At 42.7% G+C, this 16,740-nt stretch overlaps 5 protein-coding genes across 5 annotated transcripts; 3 read left to right on the plus strand and 2 right to left on the minus strand.

The window, feature by feature from the left end:
* Nucleotides 1-228: 228 nt before the first annotated feature.
* SS1G_01637 (hypothetical protein) lies at nt 229-3,666 on the plus strand (the record flags this gene model as incomplete). The annotated part of the gene is made up of 2 exons (XM_001597393.1): nt 229-3,291; nt 3,346-3,666. The coding sequence occupies 2 exons, from the start codon at nt 229-231 to the stop codon at nt 3,664-3,666; spliced, it is 3,384 nt and encodes a 1,127-aa protein (XP_001597443.1).
* Nucleotides 3,667-4,713: 1,047 nt separating this feature from the next.
* SS1G_01638 (hypothetical protein) lies at nt 4,714-6,472 on the plus strand (the record flags this gene model as incomplete). Its single annotated transcript, XM_001597394.1, has 2 exons — nt 4,714-5,230; nt 5,301-6,472. The coding sequence occupies 2 exons, from the start codon at nt 4,714-4,716 to the stop codon at nt 6,470-6,472; spliced, it is 1,689 nt and encodes a 562-aa protein (XP_001597444.1).
* Nucleotides 6,473-7,292: 820 nt separating this feature from the next.
* SS1G_01639 (predicted protein) lies at nt 7,293-7,520 on the plus strand (the record flags this gene model as incomplete). The annotated part of the gene is made up of 1 exon (XM_001597395.1): nt 7,293-7,520. One exon carries the CDS (start codon nt 7,293-7,295, stop codon nt 7,518-7,520), a length of 228 nt encoding a protein of 75 aa, XP_001597445.1.
* Nucleotides 7,521-10,452: 2,932 nt separating this feature from the next.
* On the minus strand, nt 10,453-12,902 carry SS1G_01640 (hypothetical protein; the record flags this gene model as incomplete). The annotated part of the gene is made up of 6 exons (XM_001597396.1): nt 10,453-11,511; nt 11,580-12,196; nt 12,246-12,314; nt 12,439-12,476; nt 12,744-12,767; nt 12,865-12,902. The coding sequence occupies 6 exons, from the start codon at nt 12,900-12,902 to the stop codon at nt 10,453-10,455; spliced, it is 1,845 nt and encodes a 614-aa protein (XP_001597446.1).
* Nucleotides 12,903-14,058: 1,156 nt separating this feature from the next.
* Nucleotides 14,059-15,330, minus strand: SS1G_01641 (hypothetical protein; the record flags this gene model as incomplete). Its single annotated transcript, XM_001597397.1, has 3 exons — nt 14,059-14,999; nt 15,047-15,166; nt 15,216-15,330. The coding sequence occupies 3 exons, from the start codon at nt 15,328-15,330 to the stop codon at nt 14,059-14,061; spliced, it is 1,176 nt and encodes a 391-aa protein (XP_001597447.1).
* Between the last annotated feature and the right edge of the window lie 1,410 nt (nt 15,331-16,740).

Genomic DNA, 16,740 nt, shown 5'->3' on the forward strand with positions numbered 1-16,740 from the left:
AATGGACGAACACGGAAAATGGGGCCTGTAAACATTAGCGCAAAACTTAATTTCTATCGACAGCTTCGAAAAAGTCGCATCGTTACAAAAAAGTTATAAGCTTCTCCCAAGCTTTAACTTTTCCTTTTCAAAAGGGTTGAATAGCGCATTATCTCGATTTGTTATTACCTTACTTATCGAGAGTTTTTATTTCTTATTTTCAATTCTTTTCCCTCTACAATCCTCAAAATGTCGCTTTTCGGGAATACCAATCAAAACAAACCATCACTTTTTGGTAATGTGAACACAGCACCGCAAACGGCAGGAGCTAGTACGGGAGGTCTTTTTGGTGGTCTAGGTACTGCTACTAGTCAGGCACAAAGTACAGGAGGAATGTTTGGTGGAATGGGAGCTACTAGTCAACCACAAACGAGTGGTGGTTTATTTGGAACAGCAACAACTAAACCTCAACAACAATCAGGAACTGGAACTGGCGGTTTATTTGGAGGACTTGGAACGACTCCAGCAACACAATCGCAGCAAACAAGCGGTCTTTTTGGTGCGACTACACAACCCCAAACGACAAGCGGAACAACTGGAGGTCTTTTTGGTGGTGCTTTAGCTCAACCCCAACAGCCGCAACAGAATACTAGTGGACTTTTCGGAAACACAACTACACAACCCAACCCTTCAGCATCAATGTTCGCGCCTACTCCACAACCTCAGCCTCTCTCACAATCTCGGCAACAAAATGGAACGAGCGGTGCCTATTTTGATGCCATATTGGAGAAGAGCCGGAAGAGGGCACACGATGAGGACTCTTTAGGTTTACAATTAGGCTTGGGGGATATACGCCAGCGCATGAAGAGACTAGCTCCTACAACTAAAGATGGCCCTGTTGATGGGAGAGCTCATTACTTATTGGCAGCTTCTGGCGTGGATCCAGGTGCTGCGCTAAAGGATTTAAACTTGTTTACCGCTGCGACAGGAAGACTCGATAAAGCGCCACCTCCAGAACCACCCGTTGACGCGGATGTGGAGGCATACCTGACACGACTGGAAACGCAAACTACAATGAGTATGATATCAGAAGGATTGGCACGATCTGTTCGTGATTTCGACGACTTCCTGGAGGAAAATGTTGCCATGGAATGGAGCGCACAGCGCAAGAGGATATACGAGCATTTCGGCATCAAGCCCAGAAGAGAACAGGGAGCAGGACCTTCAGCAGAAAGTTTTGCAGCTACAACTACGGAACCCACGGGTGGTTTTGGTCGATCAAGACGGGGTAAAGGACTTGCTCCAGGAGCATCTAAAGGACCTGGAATTCCACGGGCTAGCGTTTTCGGAAAATCAAGCATGCAAAGATCTGTCATTGGAGCTGTTGCGCCAGGAGGGGCCGGGAACCGAGCACTATTTACTGATATGGAGAAGACAGACACGAATGCGTCGCCCCAAGGCCCTAGTGATCGATTCCTTCGAGAGAAGCAGGCCCGATACATCGAAAAGGTCCAAAATCTCAATGGTGCCAGATTGAAAAATCTTCACTACCCAATTGCCCACGAATTCTCGGCTGTGGTAGGTCAAGGTGGTGAACAACATTCTGCAGACGTTTACAGAGCGTATCGATGCTTGATGGAAATTGTTGGGGAAGATCCTGATCCGGATAGACTACAACTTCCCGGTGCGGTCAAACAGAGGCAATTTGCAGCTGCTTATCTAGACGATAATACGAATTCCGCGCAAGCGGCAGATCTGAGAAAACGAATACTTGGTGGATCACTTCGATATCTCGAGAAGGAATTTTTCGAGAACGTTGAAGCCATGGTTGCCAAAAATCCCAGGGAAGCACTTGTGGGCGGTAGACCTACTCCTCTTACGAAAATCAAGGGTTATGTTCGCCTTCGTTCGGCCCGCAAAGATCTTGTTACGGACAATTCCGCTCTTCAGATTTTTGAGAATGATTATGTGTGGGCTGTAATCTTTTACCTTTTAAGATCTGGCCATGTTGAAGAAGCCAATGCTTATGTCCAAGCTAATCGCGACGCATTCCGTGTGATCGATCGCAACTTTATGTTTTATATCGCAGATTATGCCAATAGCCCGGATAGAAAATTACGGCATGATCTTCAAGATCGTATTCACAATGAATACAACCAGCGAAATCGAATTGCTCCTGATAATTCTGTCGATCCTTTCAGAATGGCATGCTACAAGGTAATCGGCCGGTGCGAACTCTATATTCGCGCTCTGGATCAGAACATTGTTCAGAACCAGGATGACTTTGTCTGGATACAATTTGTCCTTGCCCGTGAGGCAAACCGTGTTGATGAGATCGCCAGCGACGCATATGGACTCGTCAACGTACAAAAGACATTCAAGGACATTGGTGCTAGAATGTTTTCCAAAGGCAATGAAAATAGTGGTCCATTCAGTGTGTACTTTGTGCTTCTGGTACTTTCGGGCTTATTCGAGGACGCAGTCGACCTCCTTTATCGCCATAGTATTTCCGATTGTATTCATTTTGCAACGTCACTTGCCTTTTACGGTTTACTTCGAGTCTCAGATCCAGATGTTGCAGAAGGTGGATTCATAAGTTACACTATAAGACAACAACCTCAAATAGCATTTGGGTTAATGATTGGATTCTACACTGCAGAATTCAGAGCTGCGAACGTCAGTGCTGCTGTGGATTATCTTACCCTGATCTGCCTTAATAGTGATCTCAAAGGCGACGTTGGTTCAAAACAAGTTGCATTGTGCCACGAGGCTCTTCAGGAGCTGATTTTGGAAAGCAGAGAATTCGCTTTGTTGCTCGGTGATATCCGTCAAGACGGAAAGCGTATACAAGGAGTTATCGAAGAGCGCCTGGCGTTGATCAATCTAAGCAGCGCGGATGATTTCATGAGAACTGTTACGATACAGGCAGGAAGTGTCGCGGATGATAATGGGCGTACTACTGATGCAGTTTTGCTTTATCACTTGGCGGAAGAGTATGACAATGTTGTTAATATCCTCAACAGAGCCCTTAGCGAAGCTATTGCTGTACCCATAGGCCATAGTCCTATGCGATTACAGCCGCTTAAGCCAAGGCCTGCGGATAGATCCGGAAAACCCGCCCATGCCAGTCTCAGTCTTACCTCAGTTGATGACCCCGTCGAATTGGCTACGATAATGACGAATCTTTACTCAAATAATCGCATGTATCTCAACAAAATCAAACAGGAAAACCGTGCTGCTTGCGAAGCTTTATTGAATATCAGTCGTGCCAAGGAGTTTGTTGAGAACAGAGAATGGGCCTCAGCATTAGATGTAAGTTCTAAACTTTAAATTTCACAGATATTAAGCTAATTAAACTTACTACAGGTTGTGAGAAATCTTGATATTCTCCCCTTGAACGCTGAGGGCAATCCAAGTGAAATACGAAGTTATGCCACCAAATTCTCATCTCTTCCCCAAGAGGTTGCAAACACTATACCCAGTCTATTGATGTGGACGATCTTGTGTTGCAATAGTCAAAGAACCTCTCTTATGAATGCACAGTATGGAGGAAATGAGGGTACGAGACGTTTGATGGTTGCTCAATTGAAACAACAAAACATGGACTTGACGACATATACCAGTCAATTGAGATACCGATTCCCAGCCTCTCTTCATGAAGCTTTAGCAAAGGCTCAATCTGAGTAGGGGAGATGAAAATATGATATGAGCGAATAGTTTAAGTGTACATTAAGATAACACACACAACGGGAAGATTAAAAGAGCATTTGAGCCGTTATTTGGATGGAATGAATGAAATGAATTATTGGGTCTGTCTACTACTTCGTTGTAGTAGATTTTTACACTTTTATCATGGAAAAATGCTTATTAGATGAGGAATAAATTGTGTCATTGAGACGATTAATTATAATTAATTAATAAGTGAGTGGTTAATGAATGTATAGTGTTTTGGTTTTTATCTTCCAATGACAAGCAGAGTGATGTCTCATCCTTCTTTCGATTGGTACATGGGGTGCGGGAACTTTTCCCTAGTGTGGGATTTGTCCGTGTCCTGATTGTGAGACTGAGAATAATATGGGGATATTTCAGCGGAATGATACTCACAATGTTAAGGTTATTTTAGTGTTTGTATGGTGAAGAAGCATTGGCAGAAAGACAATAATAAAGTATAAATAAACCCCTGTGATTAATTATACGAGCGAATCATAACAAATCTCTATCTGAAGCCATCGAAATCTAGAACTACTAGGTGTATTTACTATAAGACCTTAGAACTTCTCCGCTAATACGCTAAGTAATGCCCAAAAGTCCTGACTGGTGTACCTTTACTCGTATCAAACTTGACATTTTATTAGCTGGGTAGCGGAGCGTTGATCCAGGCACGAATAACATTTTATCTTAGCTCTTTGGAAAAAGAGATTTGGCTTCAAATCCCAACACTTTCCTCTTCTCCATTATTTTTCCCGAACCTTTATATATTTCTCCATACCAAGTGATTTACATGACTCGGGCGGAACCCCATATTTGGAAGTTAATGACGATATACGCATGAAAGTACCGCATCCCTCCATCCCTCTGCTCCATTCTATTGCATCCACGAAAACGAAATCGCAAATAATCATTTGATGTGTCTTATCTATTGGTAGTAAGACGAAATCGTGCTGTACCAGAAAGATTAGGACGTAGCCCCGCGACAGGCCGCATGCGAGAACCACGGGTTCTCGCAGATTCAGTATGACACCTGATGCAAATGCAACTCAACAGGGATCTACATCTCCATCGTCCGAACAGCGGCATCTGAGCGTGGCCTATTCTACACCTGGTGATCGAGAGGATGGGGAATCTTCAAATGCGCAGGGCGATGTTGGAGAGGGAGAAACTCCAAACGCTGAGCAAGCGGAGGGTAGTGGGGCTGGAGGTGCGAATAGTGGAGGGGAATCTTCTAGAAAGAGAAAAGATCCACCGGCCGATGAGAGGAGGACTGGTGCAAGGGGTGTGGCTAATTTGACGCCAGAGCAATTGGCGAAGAAGAGGGCAAATGATCGAGAGGCCCAGAGGAGTATAAGGCAAAGGACGAAGAATCAGATAGAGGGGTATGAGAGGAGGATTAGGGAATTGACTAGCCAGCAACCGTACCAGGAGTTACAAAATGTAATAAGGCAGAAGGAAATGGTGGAGCACGAGAACTTGGACATTAAGAAAAGGTTATCACAGATTATTACACTCATTACACCGGTACTTGGTACTCATGGTCAGTATTGGGTTTGTAGCTCAGCGGATTCGCAGAGGCAGCTTGGTTGATAGCTAACTTGGCGAGGCAGGATTCGAAACCTCTCAACTACCACCTCAACCAACCTACCCTCCTCCCACTCAACCAAAATCCACAAATCGCAATGCATCAAGTCCAAATAGTATAGCCTCGCCCAGCACCGTCGCTGGACCTTCATGGCCAGCCACTACAGCGCCAATAGGCCCAACCCAAGATTCCAGAACATTCATTCAAACACAGCAAACACAGCAATTAGCACAACAACGACACGATATGGTACACAACCTCGATATAGGGCCCGAAAGACTTGGTCTGGATTTTCTTCTAGAAGAAGGTCAACGCCATAAAATACCCATTCCCCCTGCTGGCGCACAAGAGACTTTTGGATGTCAACCAGCACAAAGACCAATAGAAAGTGTGAGTCCCAGGGACACACATCATCGAAGCAATTCAGTAGCTAGTAATGCCACAAGTTATCATGCTCCAAATCCAGCCTCGGGCTCGAGCCCAGAAGTAAACGGTTTTACCGCTCCTATCCGAAACGGGCCCCCTACATGTCCTTTAGACAGCCTCCTCCTCGACTTCCTCCACGAGCGCCAAGCCGCCGCATTCGATGGTCTTCCTACCCCAAAACTTGTAGGACCAGCTTATCCTTCCGTATCCAGTCTCTTGAATCCTTCCCGTGGGATCACTTCCCATCCCGTCTCAAAAGTCTTCACTGATATCCTCGCCACATTTCCTGACCTTTCGACCTTACCTGAAAGAGTAGCAGTCCTCTATATAATGTTTCTTCTCATGCGCTGGCAGATACACCCTAGCCAAGCGAACTACGATCGTCTTCCCAGCTGGATCACTCCTCGTCCCAGTCAACTCTTCACTCCACACCCAGCATGGATCGACCATCTTCCTTGGCCCAAAATGCGTGATGTCCTCGTCCGCGATTATAATCCTCGTGATTATCTATTCGATAATTTCTTCATCCCGTTTACTTCTACATTAAGTCTGAATTGGCCATATGAACCTACAGACGCACTTCTAAATTCTGGAGGAGGTATAGGAGGAATGGGTTTAGGATTCAGTGAGGAGGGAGAGTTACTAATCAATCCTGTTTTCGAAAGACATCTCAGGAGATTGGAGAATTGGAGCCTGGGACCCGCATTTGCAAATGCGTTTCCAGGGTTAAGAGATACGTATCGCATTAAGATTGATGGGGACAGGCGGTAGATGAGAAAGGGCGAAGGTGGGATTTTCTTGTATAAATTAGGGCTGGGAATGGGTAGATTGAGTGATTCGGATGAATAGATTATGAATTATCATATCATACAGGTATTCCTTTTTTTTTCCAAGTTTGTATAAGGAATACAAGGGAACAAAAAAGATGAAAACTAGAAAGAAAGACAAATTTCTTTCTCGTCAATTTAACGTTACTATGTTATTGTATTATATTTATATTTATTTTTTATATCATAAAGATTTTAAAGTGGATCATTTTATTTATTTATTAATTTCATTTATAAACGGGATTCGGGACTGGAAATAAGATCAAGGTCAAGATCAAGATCAAGGACGAGAGGGATAAGCAGGTATATTACATGGATGCTTGGGAGTTGGAGGTTGAGAATGGAATTGTGACGCCTCACACCTCCGGGTCACGTGGCATGCCCCGTTTGTATTTAATCACAGGAAAACTCTCTACTCTTGTTGGGATGCGAAGACTCAACACCTGTACGCGGTGCATCCTACGAACCTCCAGCTCTCTTATGAGAGTCTGCAGAGCTAAGTTTGAGTCATTTGATGGAGTCGTGGTAATTGGAAGAGGAAGAGGCGCCCGATCACGACGTTTTTACCCGTTTGCGGTTTTTTGACAGTCGCATTATCGGTGCGCTCTCTACAACACTACCTTTATTACGAAACAGAGGGCAACACCATCATCTACGACAATACGCTACGAAATCATCTCACTTTTTAAGAGTGAGGCTCCTCTGGAACATAGAGTACAGCTCGACATCTTTGACGCGTATATGTTGTATATCGTATACCTCCCATGATCGACACGACCGAAACGGCAACAATTTATATACCTTCCACACGGGAACACCGGAGGAGTACTGTTGAAGGACCTGAGCTGATGACGAAACTTACTCTGCTCTCATTCAGCGGAGGTATGCTACTTACGGAACTGGGACACCCGTACAAGCCACTACCTGTGCATGCTATAGTTACGCCATATGAGGATTGGTGCTCCTTCATAAGCTTTCTATTGGCAGGATGATCAGAATGATGACGAGGCAATCCTGACGGTGGGCGATTACAGTACGTTCTGGTATATAAGGAGCAATTAGATTGGTGGTATCGGGAAGGGGATCAGGGATGAAGGGTTTTCGAGTACAATGTTTTAATAGCATGAGGGGAAGGGAGAGAGATCAAGAGCCAGTGATCTAGTGGACGAGGATGACCACAATAATAACCTCTAAGCCATTGGCTTCAACCTGTCGCGAAGGCAATCATGTAAACCCTGCCCTAGCCCCTTAAATTGTATACAAATACCCTCCCTAGCTAGCTAGTACACTACTCAAAGGCATACTCCTCTGAGCGTCATTTGTCCAAATCTGGAATAGATGGCTAAGGTTATCACGCGCCAAGGCGCGTGGGCCTACGGCCTATGACGATAAACACAATCAATCAATCAATCAATCTCTACTCTTGTTCACAAAATTATAGGTAGCACTCTTGTTACTCGATGGCTACCCCAAGCCCCCCAAACCTCTCTAAAACACTCTCCGACAAGGCCAGCAACCTTCTCAATAAGGTCAACGATGCTCAATTCATCTTCAACCCAGTTACCCAACTCCTAGATACCTACCTAGGCTCTAAGGAAGCCCGCGCTCTCCCACCGAGTTCACGAAGACTCCTCACCTCTCTTTGCCTTGAGTTTAAGACAACTATCGAACAACACTTCGATACCTTTGTTACTGATCATCCCCCCCTAGGAGAGCTACTACTCTGTTTATCACCCCCCTTTCTCTTTCTTCCCCCTCAACCACTACCTACACAAATACACCCACAATGTTCATAGACCCCAAACCCTTTTACATTCAGAAAGCCTCTACTTCAACTATTATCCTTACAAATAAGATTCCCTTCGATAATCATTTGTTCATACGAATCAATCAAATACACCTAGTTTGAAGCGCTGGATCTTTTGCAATCCTCACAGCCCTAAAGAAAGTCCTCGGACCGAACACCTCCCTTTTAAGGGAGGTCTAAGAGGTCAAAACAGGCTTCGCTCTTTGTATCAGTTCAATAATCAATCTATTAGCCCTTAAAAAACAGAAAGCTATTATATTATCCACAATCGAAGACTACAAAATTGAGATTCAAGAAAAATAAACCACTTACTATCTAAACTATATCTCTAAGAAAGTTACTATTTTCAATAATCAATTCAAAATAAACTCTATTTTAATTACAAAAGATATAATCTTCGATATTATAAAGAAATTGTGACGGAAATCCCTGCTTTCCTCCCACCCTTATTATATAAGAAACCTCAGGTACATTAACCATGTCCACACATGATACGATTACTCGAGATTAGTATGCGATTTAGGTGACCTGAGGATCAGATCCGGACAAGTACTAGGTATCAATGGTTATCGGTAAAGTAAGATCATTGGAGGAATAAATATGACTTCTTTTTGCCTAGCTATTGCGGCTAGGCTATTCATTTGTGTATATATAGAGTAGCTATCCCCATCTACAGGTGCTCTTCACCTGTAGATTCTAAGTTAAATACAATTGCTGGTCTATAAACACCCTTTTGGTCACACTAAAACACCTTCTCCAAAAGACCTAGATCAAGCCACATCATCCCTTACACAAGCCCTTACAAAAGCCTATATAGGATCTATAAGAAGATCTATAAACAAACTTTTTCAATAACTTTAATAAAATGAGAATTATATAAAGATTATATATAAATACAGAATCATTAATATATTTATATTCAAACACTCTCTCTAAAAGATAATCTAGAAAGCAAAACATATCTTTTATATTATAAAAATAAATAAAATAAAGAATATAAACAATATATATCAAATAACCAAATGACATCAATCTATAAACATATATCGAACCCTATCTTTAACAAATCTATCAAAACAAATTATTACAAATACTATCAAAGAGAAAAAAGAAACCTTCATTAACAATCTATTAATAAATTTAACTAAAATTGATAATATCCTATTCGATACCTTTACAACCTTAAGCAGATCTATTATCTTCTGTGACGGAAATCCCTGCTTTCCTCCCACCTGTCACACTCAAGAATACTGGGTAAATGTTACGTGACGGTTGTTATCCCACTAGTGGCTCACGTGCACTAGCCCTGTATATAAAGACCTCCTTACTTAGAATCTTCTTAGTTCTTTAGTTTTAGATTCTAAGTAATTGAATTGACTCCGTTTACGACTTTTCCGTCACATTAAAGTATCTTGTATTAGAAAATACTAAGCTAAGGAGAAAAGAAGAAGGAAAACAAGAGTAGCGAGTTTTCCTATGATTAAATACAAACGGGGCATGCCACGTGACCCGGAGGTGTGAGGCGTCACACAAAGGATTTTATAGAAAATAATGAGATGATAAGGAATAAAATTACCAAGTATTTTTTTGCTACTAGTTAGTTATTAATATTCATTAGTATTAAAGTGAATGGTTCCTGCGTAGCACGTACACAGGGCACTAGTCCTGTTAGGACTAGATTGAGAAGCTCTCTTACAGAGAGCTTCGCACTTCCGTAGAACTTAAAAGAGAGATTAACCTACTAGACCAATATTACCTCAGTTCTGCCCTATCAGCTTCCCACTATTCCCTGTGTGAGGTCATTCCTTTTAACAATTAGTGATATTGAGACGAATATTTTTTTGTGATGAGACGACAATTGATTACGATGTGATTATTCCAGTTCCACTTTCAATTTCTATATATTTCACATCACACATTGTAAATATTCAGTAGTAAGAGAGCGAACTTCAAAATCAAACCTTTTATTCTAATGTCCTATGGTATTCCTGCAAAACTTTTGCAAGAGATACACTATCGTGATTTCAAAATATGTAGCTCAATCCATCCCATCCATTCATCCGTCCCAAAGTTTCGTTCATTCGTCAAAAGTCGTAGTCTCCTAAACTCAAAACCATTTACTCCGGTCCCCAGCCTTCTATCGCCGCATCGACTTGATCTCTATATACTTGTTGAGTCTTGCACTGCTCAAGGAATACCTTGTACTTAACATCCAACAATTTCTTTTCATCGGCGTTTTTTCCTGGTCTGGTAACCTTGCCTGGCTTGCTCATTCTATCCATGATACTCCATAGCTCCTCTGTCTTGCCTTCTTTATCTGCACTAGCTGCTTTGGCACCCAACATGGCGGCACCGTGGACAACGGCTGCGTGTACGTATCTGGGAATCAGGACTGGCATGGCGCAGGTGGTAGCCATAAGTTCCATGAGGATTTTATTTTGACATTGTGAGCCGGACATGAAGATAGAGGTGATGGAGTGTCCAGCATTATTCATTGTTTCCACGATTTGTCGCGTTTGCATGGCGATAAATTCCATGGTGGCATAATAATAAATGGCTAAACCATCCATGCTACGGTCGTTGGTAAGACCAATAACTGAACCAGTCATCTTTGGGTTGGCAATAGGCGAACGGTTACCCCATAGATCACCGTAAAAGAAGAAGTGGCGTCCAAGGTATGAGATGGTTGGGGCGTTCTCCTTCTCCATCAATTCCTCGAGATGAGAGTTTAGGTAATCGTAAATACTGGTATTAAATGATTCCGCCATGGACATAGCCTCATTATACGCTGGATGGGTCTCCAAGACGTGTTTGAGGAGTTCACCAGTAGCCGACTGACCACCTTCTGCCATCCAGTAACCGGGAAGCAGAACATCTCGGTAAGGACCCCAGACTCCATCAACAAAAACAGGCTCGCGTGACATTGCCAAATGGCAAGTGGAGGTACCAGCTACAGCTGCAAGGCGACTGAATGCTTGGGAGATGTCATTCTTGGGTGCTCCGGTATCAAGATAATTTGTTCCAAGATTGACCTTCGCACCAACAGTACCAATCCATCCGGCATATGCGTCAATAACACCACTTCCTATAGCGATACCGGCTGGAAGTCCAAGTTCATTTCCGGCCTTTTCGCTAAGAGTACCAACAAGTTCACCGGCGCTGAGATAGTTGCCATTCTGCATAGTCATGTTAGCACTCACTCGGATGATTCAAAATCATAATTTGCAGTTAGAAGCGGGCTTACTACTCCATCAACTCCTCCCATTCGTTTGAAGTTATCTTTTGCAAGATCACCCAAACCAATGGCTTCGTAGAAGTCCTCTTGCCATCCCTTTACACTTCCGTCGACACCGACTGGGACAAATCCCTGCTTGCAGACAGTACTACAAAAGCTTCTGCTTTCATTGCCAGTTGCAATATGTGTCAAAGCATCCGCCAAATCGTAGAACTTGCAGCGATCGAAGAGCTCAGGTGGCATGTTGTTCTTTAGCCATAGGACTTTGGGAATTTCCATCTCAATGCTCATCTTTCCTCCAAGGTATCGTAGCAGATTATGTTCAGTTGCATTAATTTTCTTTGCCTCTTCGACTGGCCTGTGGTCAAGCCATAAAATAACGTTGCGGTCATTACCATCATTTGCGAAGTTTGGACCGGTGACAGGTACAGGTTCATCAGTATCCTGTGAGAATACTGCTAAGGAGCAAGTAGCATCAAAACCGATACCGCGAATTGTTGTTGGGTCGATGTTGTGTTGACTGAGAGCTCTTTGCACACACATGCAAATACATCTCCAGATGTCTGTTGTAGACTGTTCATAGTATCCGACTTCTGGCTGCCATAGACCAATGTTCTCTGTAGCCACTATCAAGGATTAGGCCTTGTTACTTGATACTGAGGACGTATAACTCACAAGCCTTAATATCTCCTGAAGCATCGATAATACACGCTCTTGCTGATCCAGTTCCAACATCAATTCCGACTGTTTATCACGAGAATTAGCTAATGTCCACAGGCAAAGAAGTTTCTACTGTTGAAACTAGTAGAATTGTCTCCTCAAGTCCTTCCGGAGCACGAATCGAAGAAAGAAATGGGGCAAAGCTTACTGAAATGATCTACATGAGGGTTCAAATCGTTATGCGGACTATAGACACATCAGCACAAAGTGCCATTTATTCTTGTTATCGAAGTAGCAATTGGGCCTAATTTGGCGCCAAAACTTCTTAATTTCGAACCAATTCGAGGTACTTGACGAATTTATATTTCCAAATCCGACTATCTGAGCTCAATTCGAAACGTCGAAGTCTTGAGTGTTCAGCATCCACCATACCCCAATGTCCGAGTTCGGCGCGAACATTCAAACATGATAAATTGGTAGTTTTGAGAATGAAAGTAGAAGAGAAGTACTCACTCCATACTCGCTTGACGCGATGGTCTGGAAGATATATAGTCAGTACAGAGATCTAATTATGCGCAGATGCATGAAGTATTGGGGTTAAAATTGGTACTGAAGAAGACATGAGGCTGCTTACTTCCTGTAGTTCTGACGGAAAGGCAATGAGTGATTCATGATGCCGGTATTTGTATTAATTCCTTTGTTTATTTGTCTCTGGATGCCCAATTAGCAAATCTTACAGAGCTTATCGATGTATGTAGTGGTAACTGATTCCACTGGATTGGCATAGCATGCCGTGTATGCCAATACTCTTCAATGTTGGTGAAAACTGGGCGGCATGGCGGGGTAAAGACGTAGAATGCGTACCTTATTGACACAGTTTGGGAGGGTAAATAGTAGATCTAGTCTTCTATATTTTTTTAAAATCTAAAAGGAGTATTGTAGTCGATGGCGCCGCTGCGAAATAGTTGAGATGTTATGGTATGAAGGATGAAGGCAAGAAAACAGGAAAAAATCCTTAATCTATGCAAAAGTACTTCACGATGCAGACTTGAGCTCGACCTGCTGAAAGCTCCAGCTTTTTTATCGTCATAGGCCCCCACCTTTTGCTACCCTTCCCCACTTAAAACTGCAAACCTACCAAATAGAGTGCGGGACGACAGTAGCTAACTACAAGTAGGCACTTTACACTTAACATAAGTGATTGAGGACTTGGCCCTTGCCCAAGAAGGCACTTTTGAAGTCTCATCATCTGCGCGTACCTTGACGAAGTTGTGCCATTCACTCACCAATATTCTAGAACCATGATTTTAACTTATACGACCTCCAGTTAGATTTTGAAGACGTGGGAAGGAAAGGTAAATAGAGTCCTCGTATCAAACTGAAGGAACAATATTGCTATTACCTATTACCATCGTCTTTGATTTATTCGTTGATATTTATGCTATGTATGGAATTGAAGATGATAGGAATGTTGATGGATGTCGATGACCTCAAACGAGCTTCACTAGACCCACATATTTACACCCTTCGTGCAGCATTCTCGAATCCTTTGCTACTCAAGTGGCAAAAAACAGAGCGAATTAGTGCCATGGAAAGTAGATCTTGAGCTTATTACTTGAAAAACAGGGTGATGATCGTTCGTCAAGTCCGGTATTCGGCTAGTTCACCCGCCTTCCTGCTGTTCGGCCTATGAGAAAATCGAGCCCAAAATCAGGAAACTATGAATCGGCTTCAGATTGTTAAAATACCAAATATGATTGAATCGATATCTCTTTGCTGCTCATGCTGTTGTACTGTACAAATGCCGTTCCGGCTACTACCCAGCCTTCTACTTCCATAACTTCCCTAGACTGACTTCCTTATCGTCGTGCTTGTTCAATACCTTCGCTGTCGCCAGGTCAAAATCCTCCTGGGTGACATGGACCCTACGTTCTCTCAGTGCATACATTCCAGCTTCCGTGCAAACACCCTTCAATTCAGCCCCCGAACAACCGTTCATCTTCTCTGCAATCTTAGTCAAGTTGATACCACGAGTCAGGTTCATGCTGCGGCTGTGAATCCGGAGAATATCAGCTCTGGCCTCAACGGTTGGCGGTGGAAACTCGATCTTTCTATCAATACGTCCTGGTCGTAAAAGTGCTGGATCCAAGATGTCTAAACGATTGGTCGCCATGATAACCTTAATTCCCTTAGTTGGCTCGAAACCATCCAATTGATTCAGTAGTTCCAACATGGTTCTTTGAACCTCAGAATCACCACCTGAAGACCCTTCCACTCGTGATGATCCAATAGAATCGATCTCATCCATGAAGATGATGGAAGGCGCGTGTTCTCTTGCCATGACGAATAATTCTCTGACCATTCTTGAACCCTCGCCAATGTATTTTTGGACAAGCTCGGAGCCAGATACTCGGATGAATCTGCAGTCGGTGTGATGTGCAACAGCTCTTGCCAACAACGTCTTTCCTGTTCCAGGAGGTCCATACAAAAGAACACCCTTGGGCTGTGCTATACCGAGAGATTCGAACAGTTCAGGATGCTTAAGACCAAGCTCAATGACCTCCTTAATTTCCTTTACCTGTTGATCCAAACCACCGATCATATCATATGTACTATCCGGGACCTTTTCGACCATCATGAGGGAAACAAGAGGATCGACGGATGACGGCAACATCTTTTCGAGTTTGTAGGAGTCCGACAGAAGAGTTACCCTCTTTCCCACAGTGAGTTTTGAGATATCAACACTATCCGCAATATCGACAACTTTATCTATAATTAGTAACGTAGACATTATACATATACGATAGATTCCATACCATATTTGCCTTCTGGATGCACCTTAACCAACACCTTTTTCGTACCCATTACCTTTACCACCTCACCAACATAGGATCCTGGCTGTTGTAATAATCCAAGTTCCTCTCTTAGAAGTCGCACTATCGCAATTAGTTGACTGTTTATATATCGTATGATTTGCGAAAGTACCTCTTGAGTTGTAATCATTTCGCTGAGCTTCTAATCTTCGTAGAACAGCTTGACCTTGGATGATCTCGAGCTTCATGCTCTCAATCTTATTATGAAAGAAGCTATCCAACGCCATGATGGATGAATCTGAAAGATGACGATGATGGTAGAAAACAGAATAGGCTTTCGAGTTATGATGGAAATATAGGTAGGTGGCTTGAACTTTGAATGTTGTTGTTGTTTCTCCAAGGCTGATCTTTTGGTGATGCGTACCTAAGGTATCACAAGTCCGCGTCTTACCTCTGATTGATTTTAGTTCTGTATGGAGAACACAAGGCTAGGAATTCCGCTCGGGTCACGTAAGGCTTACAGTTTTCTTTTTAGGTAGCAAGCGTAAACGCGTTCGGTCGGGTTTTCCTCGTTTCCCTAAAAGCTAGGTAGGGTATTCCGGCTAATAATCATATCAGATTCAGAAGTAAGATCTTTTTAGTAGATAGAATTATCATCAAGTGACTGCCTTTAGTAAGCAATTCAACAACCAAGAGCCAGTGAAAACCTTGGAAACCAATCAATCATCTATTATACGAGTACTAACGGATATATAAAGATCTAATAACCACCTACCTAGGTACCTAGGGATAACTAATAAGTCTTAAATCATGCACTCCAGATTTGAGGATCCATTTTCTTAAGAGCTCTAAAGATGTTACAAATAGATGCAGATACACAGATACAGATACAGATACCGGTACAGATACGGTGCCGGCCGATATTGTAGAAAGATGTTTAGATATCCACCTGTTACATACGATATATATCATGATACAGATGACCTTCCCATCCCCATCACTAATCCCATTCGTGAATACCGATTACCGATCTACCGACTACCAAATCAACGATGTTGAATGGACAACACAACACACGCAAAGCGAAAAAAGGACAACTTTGAACCTTGTTTACTTTAAAGAAACAAGCACAAATACCATCATTGCACATGAAAACGTCTTGGTCTTTCCTTGTCTTTATGCTCGAAGATACCTTAATTGTATAAGCTTATGAGCGGGTTCCACACAGATTTAGCTAAAAGATGGAAATAGCAGCATTCCATTCGATGAGAATCTGTGAGACAAACATGTTTTTCCGTATGCGCCTGATCTTTTTTTTCTTGTAGGATGAATGATTCAAATAGATTGTTGCTATCTAGGTAGGTAACCTCAACCCAAACGCCGCAACCTTGAGAAAATCAATATCACATCTTACATCTCACATCTCTTACAACCCGATTTCTTTTCCATCATTTCCTTATACCTTCATCTTCTTCTTCTCTGGTAAATTCTTAATTACCTACCAACCTGGTACTTAGGTACATAGTTGAGCATACACTCATACACCCGTAAAAATAATAGCATATCTCGCAAATTCATTCAAACCTCTCTCTTATCGAATGCATCACCTGCTCACTGCTGTGTTCTTCGCATGTTCAAGCTTCCACAAACACGGGAACTAATTCACACTAATCAAAGAATTCAGCTTAACCCGAATC

This window comes from Sclerotinia sclerotiorum, genomic scaffold (genome assembly GCF_000146945.2).
Source record: "Sclerotinia sclerotiorum 1980 UF-70 scaffold_2 genomic scaffold, whole genome shotgun sequence".
Taxonomy (NCBI): Eukaryota; Fungi; Ascomycota; class Leotiomycetes; order Helotiales; family Sclerotiniaceae; genus Sclerotinia; species Sclerotinia sclerotiorum.